Source organism: Tinamus guttatus, unplaced genomic scaffold, assembly GCF_059628265.1.
Source record: "Tinamus guttatus ecotype Peru unplaced genomic scaffold, ASM5962826v1 Tinamus_guttatus_pri_ptg000472l, whole genome shotgun sequence".
NCBI lineage: Eukaryota > Metazoa > Chordata > Aves > Tinamiformes > Tinamidae > Tinamus > Tinamus guttatus.
In genome coordinates, this window is record NW_028289006.1 from 6,546,251 (window position 1) to 6,566,073 (window position 19,823).

Below are 19,823 nucleotides of genomic sequence, written 5' to 3' on the forward strand. Positions count from 1 at the left end.
AGAATTCTTTAGCAACAATATAACTTTTCAGTTATTTTATATTTGATATTTTGGGCTCTTTTAGAAATAGTATACAAAAAAGATTGTCTGCTAAATGTTTTTAAACCCTTGTATAAAGACATATACTCAGTTCAGATGAAAAAAAAATCTTGTCTAATGATGTTTGGTCTTTTTAAAGTCTTTTCTTTTTTCAAAGATCTGAATGCAGGGAGGCTGGACTAAATGACCTCTAGACATCTCTTCCAGCCTCAAGCATTCTATGATTCTATGTTTCTATGAATGAATATAAAGGCAAGCAAGGATATTCTAACAAAGCAATTTAACACAAAAACTTCTAAATAAAACTTACATGTGAATATAAGCCATTGCTCATAAGCCATGTGTCCAGTTAATTACTATTACTATTACTATTACTATTACTATTACTATTACTATTACTATTACTATTACTATTACTTAGTGTTACTTAAATACTAATACTAGTATACCTTTCTTCAAAAGTGAAGAGACTGAAAGAATTAAGGTGAGTTTTCTGACTTTCTTTTCAAAAAAAAAAAAAAAAAGGAGTAGACATATCAAAATGAAGCTTTTACCCATAAGGTAAAAGGCCTGGATGGTCTGAGGAAAGGGCACACTGCAGGTCAGCAACGGGTAGTGCCCTTGCATACGTCACGTCAGCCACTTCTGTTCACAAGCCTGACACAAACTGAGTGAAACTAGAAAAAAAAGGGGTAAAGTATCCAAGATGTCTAGAAAAATCACATATAAGTAAGTCACATTCTGCACTAATTTGCAGTATGAATGCCGACTGCCTTGAATTGAGAGTTTATAGTCACAGGAATCATAAAATTAACACAATATTTCATAGAGTCCATCTTAGCAGCTGCCACATGGCTTCTCTCTTCTTAGTATCTGATAATGATTCCTACTGCTTTTAAAATAAAAAATGACAAAACTCTTTGTGTACATCACTTTTTAAGTGCATAAGACAAAAATATATACTTACATATTTGTTTCAGGGAAAGACAAAATTCACAGCTTTTTCAGAAGAGGCCAAGCAATTCTCAGATTGGTGTAGAAAATGAATTCATGCTACAATAAATATTGTACAAACTTTCATTATAAAGTAGTAATTTGACACTGTTTTTCCTTGATGAAAGATATCTAAGATTATTTTTAAAAGGTTCAGATGTGAAATACAAGAATGTGAATTTTCATCTTTTACAGACCCTGATCTTAATTATAAACAGAAGGTCATATTGTGGTTCCGTTTTTAAAAAATAAAATATCCTGAGATATAATCTCATAAGAGAAGCCATAAAAAAATCTCAGACAGGCTGAACCTTATTTCAAGGTTTAAAAGAATATTTTTAACAAGTACAAAAACATTTTGCTGTCTCCAGCATATTTGGCAATAACATTTCATACATTTTGTAGCTCTTTAGTCCCCCTAATTTTGTTCTCCTTTAATCCAAAACATACCATAAAAATTTTTCCATTTGCTGTTAAAAAATGGAATTGTATGAAGAAGCATCTTGCTTTGGAAATTACCACTAAACTGACTCAATGAACAGAAAACTGAGAGGACTGATAGGTCACAGATATATAGACTTAGAGGGGGGAATTTCAATAGATGGCGGGAACTCCATATCTCAGCACTAAATTTCACATAAAATGTGTAGAAGATAAAGTTTGTGAAGATGAGTACGTAGGGAGGAAAAAAAAAAAAAAAAAGGGAGGAATGCCCCCAAGTAAAGAGATGGCAAGGGATGAAACAGATCTTTTCTACCCGAGTGATACTTTTCACAGTTGGGTATCTTAGTTCATCAGGCCAACCTGGCCATTGAGCCTCTCATGCTGCTACTGCACTCCCGAATGTGTTTTGGTGATGGAGAGTAGGCAGGAGAGCCGGCCACCTTCCTAGTGGCATCACCACTTCCCTGCATTCAGAAATGGCCGGGAGCCTGGCAAGTCACTGGGACTTTCTGCAAGGATATCGATAGCAAAGTGCATGGAGCACAACCCCCCTTCAGCCTCCACATGGATACGTTTGTGGATTTAAGGATATAAAGCAGTCCCACCAACTTCAGGCCTTTAACACTTCAAGATCATAATAAGAAAAGAATAAATATTTAATAAAGTAATCCTAATCCTAAGAATTTATCTTCTGCATGCCTGCAGTATCCAGAGGTTTATTCTGTTGAAGCTGAGAGAACGCAGTATCTTTGGGACCTGAAATGAGAGGTGAGCTAACAGAAGTGATCTGTTGTAAACCATATAGCTTTTTATCCTGGAGGTGCATATGACAAATAGATCATGAATATTAGATAGACACTTCAGACTAAATTGTCCTTTAGGATAAAATATAACCCAAACCATAGCCATACTTGAATGCTTGAAAAAATAATAAAGTCATGAATGGACAGCTTTTCTAAGATTTGAAAGATTCTACTGAGCCCTCTAATTTCTTAGAATTTTATTGGACATACTTTTAAGGATTTTTTTCCCCTCCTCTCCTATCATTTTTTAAAAAAATTGTTCATTTTAGTTACTCCATTCCATCTCCTCTTTTGACAACTGTTTCTCATTTTAAACTGACATGAAAACGGCTGTAACTGTTTGGTAGGCTGTGAAGGGGTTACATACTGTTTTAACTGCTTCTTGGAGAGCTGAATTTCCTAATTGTGACTAAAATAAAGGTGCTTCTTCTTAAAGAGTTGATTCAAAGAATTTGGAGAAGAGAGAGAGCTTGGGAGCACAGTGGAAGAACTTCAACAACATGAAAAATGACTGCTCCAAATGCTCCAAGTCTCGAGATCCAACTTGAAGTGGTTTTGGTTTTATAAATAAGGAACAGTTCTTGAATAGAATTTGCTTGCAAGCATATATGTGGCTTCTTCAGATACAAGCTTTCCATCTCACAGAAACAAATAAAAAAAAAAGAAAAAAGCACCCTAAAAAGAGAATAAATTAATTTTAAAACAACTTTTTTTTTTTTTTTAATTTTTACATGTGAGGAAAAATAACTCCATCCTTAAATTTAGTCGGTATTTTCAAAAAAAAAAAAAGTTTGGTACACTGAGTATATCAAAAGTGTGTTTTTTGGGGGTATCCATTTTCCATTGCCTTAATAAATTTTCAAAAGCTGTGCTTTGAAAGTTTGTTAAAAAATCTGATATATTAGAGAGTCTGTGGATAAGTGTTCGTCACTTTTCCAAATCTTGACTTGGATCTGAAAGGAATGCTTGTTCCTGTTATATTATGGTAGATTAAGATGAGTCAAGAGATTCAGTGGCCAGATTTTGAAATGAAATTAAATCCCCAAATGCTTCAATTTCAATACAATGATGTGATTTATAACCACGTGGGTGTGTCCCAACGTGTTCATAAATCTATCAAATACTCAGACCTGCAAAAAATAATCCTCTAAGTAAATAAAAATCAAGCATATTTATAGTCAAAGTAAAGTTTTATTTTTCTTCAATTGGTTTAGAATGTGTGTGCCATCCTCGGAATTAAGAGGAATAATTGAAAAACATGTTGTAAAGAAAGAAATAAAACAACAAAAAATAATGTTAAAAAAGAGTGGTCTTTCACTTCTATGATTACTAGTAGGGTAGATCTTCCATTGTAATTCAATAGCCCAAGGAAGCGCAATCACATTAAAAGTTCTTATAGGCAGAATTAAACTCTCTTATGTTTGGAAAAATCCTTTCTCCATTACTTCAGTGTGGTCTTTGTTCAGGTTAACTATGGAAAATTGCTGTTGAGGAACATCAGTGCAATTACTAGGTCAGGGCAGTCCTTTGAAGGGTTTATTTATATAGGTAAAAGTAGAAGGTACTTAAAATAGAAAAACAGTCCCCAAAAGTGTCTGTTCTATCCATTCTACTGTTCAAGTCATCGGTAAATGGTGAGGCAAAGTGGTTTCTCTTTGAATGTTTAATGAAATGCATGGCAAATTTCGAAGCCTGATACCAGCACTATATCTCTGTAGTCTTCTGAGTTTACCCGCAAGTGTTTTATATTTGGTGACCCTAATTCCACGTGATCTTGAAAATGTAAGAAATATGATTCTGCATAGATAGACAAAGATTTAAAAAGTCTTCACATGTCTTTTTCAACTGTGAGACATGATACTGTGAAAATGAATTTAAAGCCTGCCTACACTTTCCTATTCTACCAGCTTCGACTTCACTCTTTTCAGAAACTTGTGTTCTAGTTTTCCATGTCTTAAAATGAGATAGAATTAGAATTTGAACCCCACAGGACACACATGTTTGAACAGAATTGGAGCTTATATACTCATCAGTACCCTTCTAAAGATCCTCAACAGTTCTTCAGTAAAATGAGGTCAAACCACCCAAACAGAAGCAGTAAGTTTTATGATGTCATTGTTTACATCTTTAAAATCACTACATCATATGTTTCTTAGCAGAACTTAATACAGAAATCTTTTATTTCCTCGCAGATTGCCAATATGGAAAAATTAGTACTTTAATATAGGCACACAGACACATATCCTACCATAAATGACCTCTTTTTGGTCCTGCACTCTTTATTCAAGACTTTCCTCAGCAATGCAGTCATTCTTTCCCTCTGAAAAAGTTTGCTCTCTGCGATGACTAAATCGGAAATGAAGGATATGACCTGGCCATTCACATGTTTTTCATAATCTGGGAATAGGTTCCCGAACGGCACAAGGCTGCACAGGATGTGTCTCATTTTGCATGCAGGTTCATAACCCCTGAGTAACAGAGGACATGCAAGGCGTACAGTTCCAACAACTGCGTGAACTACTGTGATCCTTTTCTAGGGCATTGTGTAATCCAGCTGGGATTGTAAGAGTTGTTCAGAAAATGATCTAAGGGCCATCTTTTTTTTTTTTTTTCTCCCGTTGCTCCCCGCTGTCAGAGTGACCCTCTTTACTGGGAAGGTTTTCTCAAGATTGTCTCTTCCATCAGGAGTGCAGCCTTGGCTTCCCACAACACTTCAGTGAAGGGAATCTGCCAGAATGCTATTGCTTTCATATATAGAAATTTTCCTCAGGGCAGGAGACTGCTAACAGCTGCACAGGTGTTAGGAAGGTACAATATGTAATGCCGGCAGAGGTACAACAAATGGAGTACCTGAGTAGCAATACAAAAGCTTATCAGTGCATTTGGAAATAAATGCTTTTGCATATGTTTTCTTCACCATTATTTAGTCAAGATGAGGTTTTGGGATCTCTGGTTCTATGATGGCATCTATTTATCTCTTGCCCTACATCTATTTATCTCTCGCTCTGTACTTCTAGGATGGCTGGTGGCTAGAAGGACCCATAAAAGATCTAGCTTTACCTATTCACTGTATTTTTGAGGTAGATAGATAATAGTGATCTTGATATGTGATTCTATAGTCTATACTACCAAAGTGTGAGAAGCAGTTAGGACAGACTTCTTCCTAAAGGTTGCAAGCTAAATTCAGAGCATGTGAAAGTGTGTAATAAGGTTGAATTGAAATATGGTTATCTCCTTCAGCTGCTGGATGCAGCTGGACAAAACAGTTTGATCCAGGAGAGAGTGCTAAGGGCAGTGGAAATGAATGCCAGCAGTGAGCACAGGAACAGATTGACCCTTCCAAAGAAAAGAGCCTAAGGTGCAGGATGTCATCACATGAGCGATGCTTTGGCTGTAGGGCTGAGGACAGGTTGAATTTGTTTCCTGCAGTGACCTACACATCCCACAGCCTTCTGCAGAAGACAGCAATGTCATTACGCTGCCAGGGGTGGTCAACATAGTACATGGCACTATGGTGTGGAGAAATGAGGGAAGACAGATAATGATGGGAGAGACTCTTCTCCCAAAAAGACAGTTCTCTCCTGTTTTGAAGAGACGTTTGGTTGTGTTTTGCTTAAACTTTTGCAGAAGAGATGCTTCCATGCTTGTAGAAAAAGAATGCTTTTGAAAGCACACATCAAAAATCTGATATATTGGTCCATTTGATATGTAGAAATGTCAAGAAGTTCAGGACTATCATTTTTAAGCTCACGGAGTACTGAAGAAAGCTTTAATACTGAAAATATCCTGTAACTAGATTTCTCTCTCTTTAGCTACCTTGTCAGGCTGTGCCTGGTTCAATATTTACCTTAGGTCAATATTTACCCATATCTCTAGTATAGGAACTCCACTGCTATAGTGAAGAAGAGTTTCCTACAGGTGCTTGGAAGAAATCATTACACACAGTGCAGAAAGAGCAGGAGAGACAGTCAGTGATACATTAGAGCTTATGGATGACATTGCTGTCCATGGGAACTCGTAAAGCCTAGGCATGAGGTACAGTGATGGTGGCGATGGAGAGGACCCCTAAAAGGCACCTCAATATATGATCTCCTGTCATTCCTTCCTGCTGGAGAGAATCCCTTACCTGGTTGGTTAATGAGGGCTTTGAGGTAGAACTTCCTGCCCCTTGTCCCTACCACAAAAAAAACACTATGGGCTTTGCTCGTCAAAATTGCGATCTGTGAGAACACAGCCCAAAACGACAGATATTGGAGGAGGGAAAGCTTTTTGCAAAGAAGAACCTGAATTTCTAGACCGCAGTGTTCTGAAGGATAGGTCTTTTCCTCCTGCCTTCATGTTTTTCTAGAACCTTTCCAGATTGCAATGATATGCTGCTTTTCCACGCTCACCAAATCTAGTCTTTTCTTCCACTCCCTAGAGATTGCATTATCCCTCTGTTCTCCATTTTTCTGAGGAACCTTGCAAACCATGCCAGCAGTGCCGGGCACCTGCTGGCTCTAGCTCTGCCTCGACTCCCAGTCCCAGTGCCAGAAGAGCTTCCCCCGAGGCATATCCTTCCTCATAAGGCAGCTGCTTTTCTTCTTCCTGCAAAAATTGCCACTGGAGCTGGGCACAACAGCCAACATAAGGCGAACATGCCTTCTGCTCTTCTTTCCTGCTCTTGCCCTTTGGAAGGTCCACAAAGTAAGATAGTAGCCAATGAAACAGACGCTATCCATCAAAATATAATAAAAATACAGTTATATAAATAACATTAACACAGTTGCCTATAACCTTTTGGGAATCAGTAATTGGAGCAGCATGAAGTCCTACGGGTTTGTTAAGATGGACTAATGAAATCTTACAGAAAACAGTTATTCTAACCATGATGTTTTTGTATTGACTAAGCTGTAGTTAAAGTAGATGTTTGGGAAGGACATGGATTGTAGTCACTGGCATTAAAATAACACAGTGACTTTTTTTTTTTTTTTGGTAAAAGTGTTTATATTCTAAGTTACATAGGAATGGAGGTAAGGGATTACTTGTACAAGAAAGGATCTCACATTCCCATTTGAGCATACAAATGACCCAAAGAATAGTGTTCACATGCACTTAGTAGGGTACTGGACCACACTTCAGTCTCCCAAGGTCCCTTTCCTCCCTTAGCCCTCCACATATTGCGCTTTGTATTTCAGGAGAGCTTGGGTATCCAATACATACCCAATCATCTCCAGATTTTGACAGAGAGAGGAGGCCCACATTAGTGATTTCTTAAAGGGAGTAACATGTTTTCTACCCTGACTTTCTTGGGATGGCTACTTTTAAGGAAAAAAGGAGGAAAAATCTCCCCCTCTGTACCGGTTCCTCTTCAGGAAGACCTGCAGCTCCCCAATTCATCATTCACCTGTTCCCACCTTGATATTTACTTTTTGCAAGTATGTTGAGTCTCCATAGTCCCAAAGACAAAAAAAAAAAAAAAAAAAAAAAAAAAAGAGAGAGCTGTCCATTCCCTCCTTTGTCGCCAAATAGAGAGATGATTAAGCTATGAAATTCTAACACTTCTCAACCCCTAAGTAGATGTTGGAATAAATGCATTAGGATTTTACTGGGAAAGGATATGGATAGATTTTGTGAAGTAAACTGACAACAAGTTTACCCTGACCTGTTCCTCATCAAAATCTTGCTTTGAAATGTTTTTTAAACAGCAGATGCAGCTGGTGACCAAGGTTCAAAAAACTGACATTACTAAGACGCAGCCAAGATTTCAGCAAGTCTCATGGCGACAATTCTGGACAAAGATAAGGCTTTGTTGTAATTGTGAAAGCTTGGAACACAGCTAATCATATGTAGAAAATGTCACAACAGAAATCATTGGCAGTCTTGGATCTAGTGGAGAGGAAGGAGAAAGAAGTTACCTCCAGAGGAATAAATGATGCTTATTTTCACAGTGTAATATAAACAGAATCTGTAATACAAAATCTCTGATTACATCTTTGTGATACTCTGATCAAAACTCACAGTCAATTATTCCACCATTCTTGCTTCCACCAAAGGAAAGAAGTTAAAATGGCTCTTCTTAAAATCAAAAGAAGAGAATAGCTAAAATTTCAATAGTTGATTGTGTTTCTAAAAATTCAGACTTCTTTTCAACAACCTTTCACATTTCACAGGCTTTAATTTCAGATTCGCACCTGGTCCTAGCCTAGGGGCAGAAATAAAAGGGTACAAGTCAAAACAGAGAGAGACAAACCTCCAGTATTTAGACAGGACATCTAACAGCACAGGGAAGCTACACATGTTCACACTGTGTTTGGGTTACTAAATAAATAGCAATTATTGTACTTCATCTCTTTTGAGCTTACTGAACTTTTAAAATTGTTCAGGAAGAGAGAAACTGCATTTATGTTCTACTGCTATTTGCATCAAAACAGGGTACTAAAAATAAAATATGAACAATGAGCCAGATAAGTTATTCCATGTATTCTTTATAAAAGCCCCACTGTATGTAGAAAAAAATGAGTTAAAACTAATTTCCCCTCTGTGTTGCTGCCCTGGTGAGAACGCAGTAAAAAAAGAAAAGTTTATATAAAGCAGTCCTAACCACAAATGTTAGAGTCATTCTACTAATGAAAACATGATTTTTATATATATATATCGAAAACATGCCCTAGTTTGAAGAAATACATAAAAAGTTTATTATTATACAGGATAATAATAGTATATTATAGGCTATACTACTTGGCTTAAACAATGATTATACCATAAGCATATAGGCAGGTTGATATCTGTACAAACAGTTTTACCTAAAGTTATCCTTTTTTTTCCTGATGTTTTTCTCCACTTTGACAAGCTCTAAAATTAATTTTATATCATGTTCTTGAATTACAAATATTATAAACAAGAGAAACAGCCAAACTTCTTTTTTATTGGTAATGAGCTGAAAAAAAAAACACAGTTAAGACTCAAAAAAACTTTACTAAAAATATGCTTTAAGGACATAAATAAAATAAGATGAATTACATCTGAACATGTTATATAGTGTACAAGTAGTTTGGGATCCTAAACAGATGAAAAAGAAATAAAGCAAGGGAAAAAAATAAAAAGAGGAAAAGAAAGCAAAAGAGCTGATAAAGTTTCTGGCTACAATACAGGAGACATATCATTACCATATGATCTAATGTGGGTGTCAGCCTGGATTGTGTTCATTGAGAGAAACCTTATTTTTTAACTGTGCTATGGAATAGAAGCAGGAGGGTTTTCCACCAAGTGACAGTCACTGAGCTGAACTTACCCCCTCCTCCTTTCCACACCTGCAAAGCCTTTTGCCTGGGTTGAATATTTAGTTTAATTACATCTCAGCTTTGAGAGCTCCTGTTGCAAATCCCTGGATTAAAAGGTATGGTTTTCAGTAATTCTCCTGAACTATGCTGCAGACTAATAAAACTTCAGGCAAGTCTACGGCACGAGCTAGTTGAATTCTAAGAGAAGGAAGAAAAATCCTACTAAAAGTTTAGCGATGTTAAATGTTGTATCCAGCATTTTTGTTGCTTGAGAACATGAGAATGCGATCTCAAGGGCTGTGCATGTTTCCTACTGTTTGTTTGACTGTTCTGTCTTTTGTTTTGATTTGTATAAGCACTGCTATAGTCCTTTCTTTTTCCTTACTGTAAACTTTTGCAGCAGTATATATTCTCTGTTTGCAGTACAGAGTTTTGAGTGGGTGATGTAGTGAGTGTTAAAAATGTGTGAGTTAGTTTGTACGTTTCTGGTTATAAAGTATGCTCTGTGAAATTTTTCTTTCAGACTTCTTCATATGTATTCCAAATGAGTATAATTACAATTTCAGAGAGAAAAATGTGCAGTCGATAGCTAGACAGACTGAATGTATGCCTTTGTAATGTTAGAGCGTGCTGTGTTACAGTATACAAACAGGGGACTTGCATTTAAAGGTGCCTGCAAATTCAATAGAGAAAAGGATATTTCTGGAGTTTAAACTTGTGTCAATGGAGTTTTAATCTCTTTAAACTCCCAGATCTTGGGTTTCCACAGCTAGACATTAGTGCACTAAATGGGTAAAACATATAATGTAGGGGATTTCTGGAAAATGCACGTATCGTTCAGCTTGCTTTTTTGTGGCGTTCTAAGAGATTTCTGACAGTGAATGAACTAATATTTAATACTTAATAATAAGGCAAACTGACAAGAAGACCACCAATATAGTGGTGACGTGAACTCATGAAGTATATTTCCAAGGCTATTTTGAACTGAAATGTGGCCAAGTGTATGCTATAGTTTCCTCTGTTTGTGGGAAAGTCTTCTTCATTGTAAACATATAATTAAAGCAAATTTAAACAGTTATGTCCTGCAGACATAAATACTGTGTCACAGGCGTTTAAGAATTCAGATAATTTTTTCCCTCCCTGTTTTTTCCTAAGTGAAATGCAAACATTCCTTACTTGCACAGTTCTGTATATATTTTTTTATCTCACTGTTTACATTAATTTACAAATACAAACAATAGGAAGAGGTGTGTGTGCATGAAGTTGGAATATGTTTATTTATAAAGATAGGTATGCACACATATCTGTTCCCATTCCCTGACAGATATGTAGTTTTTATCTGTTATATTCTGCACTTTCTCCTCAGATTAGATCCTTGCAATCCTTTGTTATCCTGCAGTTCTCTCTCATACACAACTGCTACTGAATTTGTTACAGTTTTGGCAAAGCAATGAAGGAAAGGCCCTGTGCAGTGTTTAACTGAGATAAGTGAAGTCATTAGTGTTAATGTGAACAAAAAGTGTTAAGATACTGCCAATGTGCCTTTGAATAGTTTTTCTGGGCAATAATTTATCTCCAGGAAAGGGTGAATGCACATTCCTGGAGTGCATGGTCCTGCAGCAGTGCTATTAGCAGGAATACAAGAAGATTTTTAAAAATATATGACAATATGTGAAAAAGAACTGGAGCAGTACCATGCCAGCTTTGTATGCAGCCTGCCCCATGTTTATTGATGCTAATGGGCGCTCTGAAATCTGATTTGCTCTGTTAGCATTTTATTGATCTTTTCCACAAAGCAGCTCACTACAGCGAACAGTTTACTGAGTTTGTCCTCCTGTTTCAAAGCATTCATAAGCTGCACTGTGGTTTTACAGCTGTGCACACAAAGGATGAGCTGGGATGGGGACAGGGACTCACACCACCCCGCAGTGTCATCCTTGCCCCTCTGCGGGGGCGGTGCTGGGGAAGGACCCGGCCCTGGCGGGGCATGTTTGTCACAGAGGCAACTTAAGTAAAGTCTGACACCACGTGAGCTTGCTGTGAAGTCACGAGGACATTTAAAGGCATTAAATACCTGCCTTCCTGTTAGGTGGAAGGCAGAAGTGCTGGCTATCTTTTTAAAACACTAGCATATTTTAGACGGTAAAAGAAGTGAAGATGAAACGCTTAGCAGGGTTGCATTAAGGGCAGCTGTTTGAGCAAATTTATAAAGGAAATTGAACCCAGGCATGATAGAGACTGCATCTAATTCCAGGCTTGTGATTTGTGTTTGTTTAACTTTTTCTTATACTAACCAGTTCCTTTATCATACCTGGATGCAGTATTCTAGAAAGAAAGGCCCTACTATGCTCACTGATCACCAGCTGTCTAAGGCATCTAGCAGCTTCCTTCTGTCGGTGGAGAGAGGGAGACTCTCATCCTCCTCTTCCTCTCAACCGTGTTGTTTTACTTCTCGATTAGTCAGTATGGAGCTGAGAAATGGTATGCCATAACCATAGGCACGGTAACTCCTGCTAGGTAAGAAAAATCCACCTTTAGTACCCTGATAATGTATTCCAGAAGTGAATTTCAATGCCCTAGTTGTGCACCCGAAGAAGCAAGTGAACATTTTTGCCTTATTTACAAAGAGTAACAACTGTATTTAACACTATGTTATCCATTTTAAGATGAGACTTCTAACCAAAGGATAAGACTTTCTGTTAGTAGATGACTTTAAGGGTTTTTTTTTCCTTTTTTTTTTTGGAGGCTGGTGATGACACCGTTTTGTAGTCCCATGAAGTTCTGTATAAAATAAAAGTTTCCTCATATAATGCAGATAGCAAAGGAAAATAATTTTCAGAAAATGGCTGATCTATATAGCCTTGATGCAAAACCTGAAAAAAGCTGTTGTGTAGTTTCTCTTCAGAATGCAACAACATATTGCAGTGTACAGTATTGTGAAGTGAATGTCTTAGTCCTGAAAACACATATTTAAACAGTTTTCCTTGAAAGCTGGCAGAATGAGGCCCAATATAAAGTATGCTGACAATTCTACAAGCACGAATTCAAATGCTTATGCAGTGCAAAAAGAGCTTTTTCAGAGCACATTGCTATAACATTGGATGCCATAGCCAAAAATCTGGAAAGAAAGCCAAAAACATCCAATATAACACAACATTGTATTCAGTTTTATTGTGCTATTTAACTGAGAAAGAAGTATAGTTCATTTAAATGGACAAAGATCTTCCTCTCTCTCTCCACCCCATCACTAGATCTTACTCTATTTCCCAATCGGTTTTACTAGACTATAATTTAAAACACACAGCAAGCTGGCACTTTAAAAAAAGTTTTTTCAAGACATGAAATAATGCGTTACAATGAATTTGGGAACCTCAGGTTCATCCCCAGGGAAGAAACTCATTGCCATGAAACAAATGCTAATGAAATCAAATAGACTGTTACGTTGGCAGAAAACGGACAAATGGAAAATGTGGCTTATTGTGTTGACTCTTTTGCATAACAAAGTTGACAGTGCTGCCTGTTCCTAATAAATATTACTTTAATATACAAACAGATGTGTTTACAATTGCCTCTAAACTGCTCTGTAAAAAAAAAAAAAAAAGAAAAGCTTATTGACAAGCAGTTACCAGACTCCTATCACATAACTGCCCTATTTTCAAAATTCAGTTTTCACTTACTGAAAGGAACAGTTATGCAATTGGTGGATATGCTGGACCTCCTTCAGCAGGAACTGTGCAGCTATGGAAAACTGCTACTTTTGGTTTAAATCTTCTGCTTTGATTCCTAGGTCCTGCTCGGAGTCAATGAACTAAGCCATGAAGCTGGCTTTCCTCTTCGTCCTACTGCTGCCAGTATGCTTGGCCAAGCCATTCCACCAAAAGGGCTTGTTTGACTTTATGCTAGAGGATGAAGGGTCTGCCGATCTGCCTCCAACAGAGGATCCTGTCATATCTGGATTTGGACCAATATGCCCCTTCCGCTGCCAGTGTCACCTTCGTGTGGTGCAGTGCTCTGACCTAGGTAAGCCATAAAGTACCTTCATAGCATATGCATATATTTACTTTCTCAGTGAGGGTTTGCAGCTAGGATGGCTGGGCTGCTGAGCAGTGCTGCATTGTGACTGGATTCTTGTCAAAGAGATACGTTAAGGTTACAGTTAGCTAGAAGGAATTGTATGTAGTAGGCCATAAAACCCTGGCAAGCTGAACATTTGTTGTGACCATACAACGTTTGATCTTTCATGTATATTTTCTATAGATATATTTTATTCATTCTTTGAAAGACCGCAGATATCTCTTGTAGGGAAGATCACTTTCAAGGCTGTTCCTAGCAATGCCTATTAAATAAATTCAGTGAGGTTAGATGTGGTGTTGGAAACATTTAAGAAAGCTTAAATTGTATAGTCCAGATTCCAGCACTCTCAATCATACTGACTAGTACCTCAACATAGAAATTGTCCTATTTCCATAGGATTACATGAGCATGGAATAACCAACCCTGAATCAAATATTCTGGGACTAGTTATTTGGAGGAAACAGTCTAGAAACACTCCAATGCAATGAAAACAATTTTGGAACTCTTTATAAAATATCTTCCTTAGGCACTTTTAAAGTCTAAAATATGTGAATCTTTTTCCCAAATGCCCCTTCCTCCGTCATGTATGACAGCTTGTCTATGCAGTTAGACTGAGAGTATGAAGCCATGCCCACATTACTGTATTCAGAATGTCTCATGCAGAAATCTCAAGTAATGAAGCTGACTTCACTGAGGCTGCTCTTGGTTTTAGCCAGCGTTACTCAGTTTTTGTAAGTCTGTAGTGTAGTGCAAAACTCGCTTGAAGATTTTTTTTTTTTCTCATAAGGAAATTAGTCAACTTCTTCAGGCAGACAAAGAACTGCTCTTACAATTTTATAGAGTACATGTTTTTAAAAAGGTCTTCTCTCAGCTGTTTCAACATAGTACTAAGTGTTTCTGTGTTCTGATGGTCTGCATTTCCTTTGGTTATTACTGTAAATGATGGCTCAGATCCACCTATTAGGACTTGGGTCTCATTGCGGTGGGCATTGTATAATTACAGAAAAGAGAAGGAAATGTCAGTTACATCCCTGGAAACGTCTGTGAACTTATTAAAGCAAGCCATGTAATTACACAACAGATATGCTTGGCAAAGACCCAGTGAACAATGTGAGCCAAGTTGCACAAATGAGCATGGACTAACCTACCTTTCATAAAGCTTTCACAGTACTAGCCCAGTTCAAAGATAATTTTTTTTTTTACCATTTAGATACCAGATAGTAACAATTACAGTATGGCCAGCATGTTGCCACACACACCGTGAAGACCTTAGGCTTTTATTTTTGCAACACTGGCTAACCTTCATGGAATTTAAATTATCTGGGGAATCTGTCCCCAATCTGCTTCAGTTCTGCAGAATGTAGGGAGCTTTGACTGAGCAAAAAAGTAGAGATATTCACATAAGGGCCCTTTGTTGCTCTATTTGCTTCTGTATTCATTGGGTTCTCCTTCACACACACACAGAGTTTCCAAAGGGTTGCACCACAATCCACTACATACAATTGCTTCTGGGTTAATAAATTTCCATACTGTCAAGAAGACTCAGAAATAAAACGATTAAAGCTCCAGGTCTGTGTTTCCCAGATAATTCCAAGAGGGGTGATAAGAAAGAAATACATTTTCAGCTTAGCTTAAGCCCACACAGTGCAGATATGGGAATGAGAAGACTGTGCTTTTGAAGTGGCTGACCTGATAATATCCAGTCTCTGGGCACCAAGGAAGAGAGATCTTCCTGGGATTAAAAATATATAGCCCTGAAAAATCAGGGCCTATTTGCCTGGCAGAGCTCAAGGAAGTGATAATTGTTCGTATTTCTCTCATCTTAGCACGAATTTAATCCGTCCTTGCTACACATGTCTATTGCAGCCCCTTATGGACTGTGACCCACACACAAGGCTTGTCAGGACCCAGGGCAGATGGCCACCCCTCAGAGAGCAGAGGCAGGATAGCTGTATGTGCCAGGTCAGATACCTACTTGCTCACAGGGGGAACCTGCCTTTAACACTCAGTTTCTCTGCTCTCTAATTCATTCTATGTGTCTTGGACTCATTCAGTACCAAATTAACCCTTGAGTTGGATCCAGGAACTCCAAACTGTTTCAACCGCGGAAGTCCCGCCAGGACAAGACAGCGCATTCTTGGCTGCCAGATGAAGGGGTGCTCAAGGCACAGAGATCAGAAATGCAGACAGAAGCCATGAAACCCCCCAGTGAGAATTCTGCCTCCATGCAGATGATCACTTTTGGCCTCTGTTTCCCTTAAGCTCTAGGCATTTTCTACCCAACCAAATTAGCTACCTCCCTCCTCCTAAATTACAAGATTTTAATCATCTACTCCCATGGGCACTTACTGAAGAAACACTAGCAAGCAATAACAGAGCCTTCCCCCCAGGGATATACAAGGAATTTACTGCATTAAATCCCTGTCATGAGGCAGATTGAAATCTGGACATCATATCTGTTGTGGAAGGAGGGTCCTCTGCAGCCACGCACTGCAGCAAACCATGAGCATACTGGCTGTGGGAGGCATGGAGTAGCCACAACCTCCATTCACCAGGAGACCCACAGCTTCAGAAAGCTGCTAAATCAAGCTTGCCATTGACAGGTCTCACATATTGAGCTTCTCTTATCACCTGAACTTCTGGAACTTGGTTGAGGTAATCCCTAACACTGATCACGTATGGTGAGGTCTCCCTTTTATTGTATGCTTCATTTTGTGCTCAGAGAGGCATTAACTTCTTGTTAACTATTGCTACGTAAGGAACAAACCCACTGTAAGACTCAGTTATGTGAACAGGACAGGAGGAGAACTAGCAAAGTCCAGAGATCAGCTTTGTCCTTTTTACACTCCTCTTCTTTGTCCAGCTGCCACATCCTATGAGTACTGGTTGGAAATATTTTTTTAAAGTCCAAATTCAATAAAAACAGTGAAAAGTGCCCGGTGGTCCAGTTACACTCATGTCAGCTGAATTTCTGCATTCCTGTATTTTTAAGCTTCAGTCACATCTTCCTAAGTGCATGCCTTTGAATTAATTTATTTTGCCTCCAAGCCAAAAGCTGAATTAGCAGGAAGAAGAAAAGCTGTCTTCTCACACTCTGAAGAAGAATTCTCTCAGAGTTGTGGTTACTGACAGATCAAGAGCAGGGTCCAATCTGCCTACCTCATAGAAGATTTATTACCTTTGTGCAACAGGCCCAGTCCTCTCTTCAAAGAAGGGGGATTGCTATGGAAATGCTGCACTTTCTGAATCTGCCTCCTGTTGCCTAAAGGGAGCTATTGGTTAATTTTTTAATCAGTTGTAGGTATGTGGCATTACTGTGATATAGTCAGTCTTCCCACAGAGACTGCAGACATCTTCCTAATTAATATGTGCTACAGATACAGGAGGGAGTCAATATAGTTGGTCAGAGGCAGCTCCTCATCTGTCAAAATAATATATACAGAGAAGACATCCGGTCAGCTGGCCAGCCAAACATGCCTCATAAAAGAAGGAAGGATTAATGGTTCCCCTGTAAGTCTCATCTCCCAAAGGGAGTTGCAAGACGAGGTTCCTCCCAGAGGTCTCTGGTGGGCAGGAGGACGTGTGTACTATCAGCCTTTCAGCAGATACAGAACACTCCAAAAGTATACTCAGAGGTGTTGGCCAGTGTTTTTTATCACCTCACTTTCTTCCCTGTGCCTGTCTCCCCCTAAAAAGAGAGCAGCAGTGGTATTCTGCAGACTGCAGGAAAAAGCCTGTGCCTAGAGGCTGCACAGGACACAAGGGGGTCCCTCCAGCCCTCTTACCATCAGCACCATGGGGACTTTGTGGTCTCCAAAAGGTGCACAAGAGATGCATGTCAGGAATGAAGGTTCAAGCCATATTACAGCTCAAGCTGGAATTTTACTCACAGCTCAGAAATGCAGAGTTTCTCCAGCTGTAAAATAAAGAAGGGTGTATTTAAGCTCAGCATGGGTGCTGGAGTGTGTGTTTGAAAAGCACTTTGAGATCAGTGGGTGAAAAGCTCACAAATGTGTAAAGCATTACTCCAGCAACATGAGGCATTTTATTTGAAAACATACAGCATCTAAACTGTTTTAACTGAAGGCCCTTCAACACTTGAACCCTGCTAACGTGACAACAGTTAATTTATCTCTTCATGAAACATAATTTATCTTCTTGCATAAATTTTTCCAGAAAAAAATGAAAAAATGTTTTCTGATCATGAATCAGTTTGGGAACCTCATCTATATGTAAAGGAAATTATGTTCCTTTGGGGCATACCTAGTTTTGAACTTCGCTTGTCAACAAGAAATCTTTTTAAAGAAAAGTAATATCTACTTCATTGGCGATCAATGTCAGTCATTTATGAGTTCAAGAAAACTTTTTGTTGTGCACTTATCTTTAAAATCTCTGACATTCTGTTTGAATGTTTTCTTTCAAAAACTTAATGTTTCAAGGTAAATGTATTGCTGATGGGTATCTAAACAGATAATAAGAGAAACCAGACCTTATCAAATACAATGGGAAAGGAAAGGAAAGGAAAGGAAAGGAAAGGAAAGGAAAGGAAAGGAAAGGAAAGGAAAGGAAAGGAAAGGAAAGGAAAGGAAAGGAAAGGAAAGGAAAGGAAAGGAAAATTTACATTCTACTTGCTGAGCCTGGAGGATAAGTTATTGCATGTTTTATGCATTTTTTTTTCCTTTTAACAATGAAGACTAGAGATTTATTCTTATTTTGTTTAATAAAAGCTGAGTATGTCATGCAATCCCCTGGCTCCAGGAATTGGGATATTTAATAAAATATTAATAAAACCGGAACCATAAAATCTGGAAATGTTGTCATTTAGAGTGAGATAAGCCTTTGCATTCTAATATCATGGTCTTCACATGTCCAGAAATTGCCTTTCTGGACAATATGCTCTAACCAAACTTTTGCTCTTGTCAAACACAAGCTGTTGGGCTTGTTACAGGATAACTGGCTGAATTGTAATGCTCTCTGATATCTTGGAGGTCAGACTGCAGTATCTTTGGAGTTTTTTGAGACTGTCTTTAAAAGAGAGCTGCCAGACTAGTCAATCCATGGTGGATGGTCTGTTTCCATCCAAGCATTTCTGTGTGCTCTACAAGAAACAGAATGGATCTCAGGTAAAGTTCCCTGTCTAAAACTCATCTCAGCTTCTTCTACAGTCGTGGGGAGGGTTAGGCAACCACCTCCTTGGTCATTTCACCCTTTTGAAGGCAGCTGTCAGTGACAGGATCAACCATACTGGTCAGGAATTCCAGTGCCTAGAAAGGTCTCAATGACCACTTGAGACTACACAACTATTTTTAGATGAATGAAACTTCGAGAGATACAGTAATAGCATGAGAAAGGCAACTCAAATTGACAGCATTAATTGCAGTATATTTACCATGAATTGTTCAATGTTAAGTATGTATTCTGTTTAGATACAATTATTGAATGTCCCAGAAATTAAACAAAGCATGAATTACAGCCCTACACTCAGTATAGCCCACAAAATAAGCCAAGAACTCATAAAAGCATAGAACAGCTCTTGATAAGATTTCAAGAAAAAAATTATGGTCTGGAAGTAAACTGTTTCTTATTTACAATCTCTCATTAGCTTTCTCCAGTGTAAAAGCCAGGTCTTGTTGCATTACCATTAGTTTTGCAGCCTGAATTGCGGATATTTCAGTTCCAACTCACATGATTCTGGCTGAATATTAGTAAATAAATATTTTATTAGCTGCTTACACTATGGTAGGATTACTACCTCCATGTGACATCTTCTACTAACATCATTTCTATTTATATATAACATATATGTGTATTATGCACTTACCATCTTTTTAGGTTATGATATTTAATAACCTCTATAAACTATTTAGAAAATATATAAGTTTTCTCAACCTGAAGTCTCTGGTTCTCATCTGCTAATGACTCTAGGCCAAGTCTTAGGAAGAGGGAATGAATCCAAGGACTCCTTCCTTGTGTTCACTGAGAGCACACTGCAAATCGGTATGAGACCTCCAAATTTAAATCTTGCTTGAAGCCATTGGTGATTGCAGCAAGGGACTGCTAATGCCAGCCTCCAATTGCTCAAGAATATTCTGCTCATACAAACCCCAGTTACTGTGGCATTTAGAAAAGATCCTAGTTTTAACTATGTCTTCAAAACACCTTTCCCTAAACCAGATTAGAACATGTAATTTCTCACCTATCTTGCCTC

The 19,823-nt window shown here is 38.1% G+C and overlaps 1 protein-coding gene across 1 annotated transcript in view; it reads left to right on the top strand.

Moving 5' to 3' along the window:
- The first annotated feature begins 9,467 nt into the window (after window positions 1–9,467).
- The window catches only part of DCN (decorin), a 35,772-nt gene continuing 25,416 nt past the window's right edge, over window positions 9,468–19,823 (top strand). Inside the window, exons 1-2 of the mRNA XM_010224242.2 lie at window positions 9,468–9,657; window positions 13,329–13,561. Coding sequence (XP_010222544.1) covers window positions 13,357–13,561 — 205 coding nt within the window. The 5' untranslated portion in view covers window positions 9,468–9,657; window positions 13,329–13,356. The remainder of the gene's footprint in view (window positions 9,658–13,328; window positions 13,562–19,823) is intronic.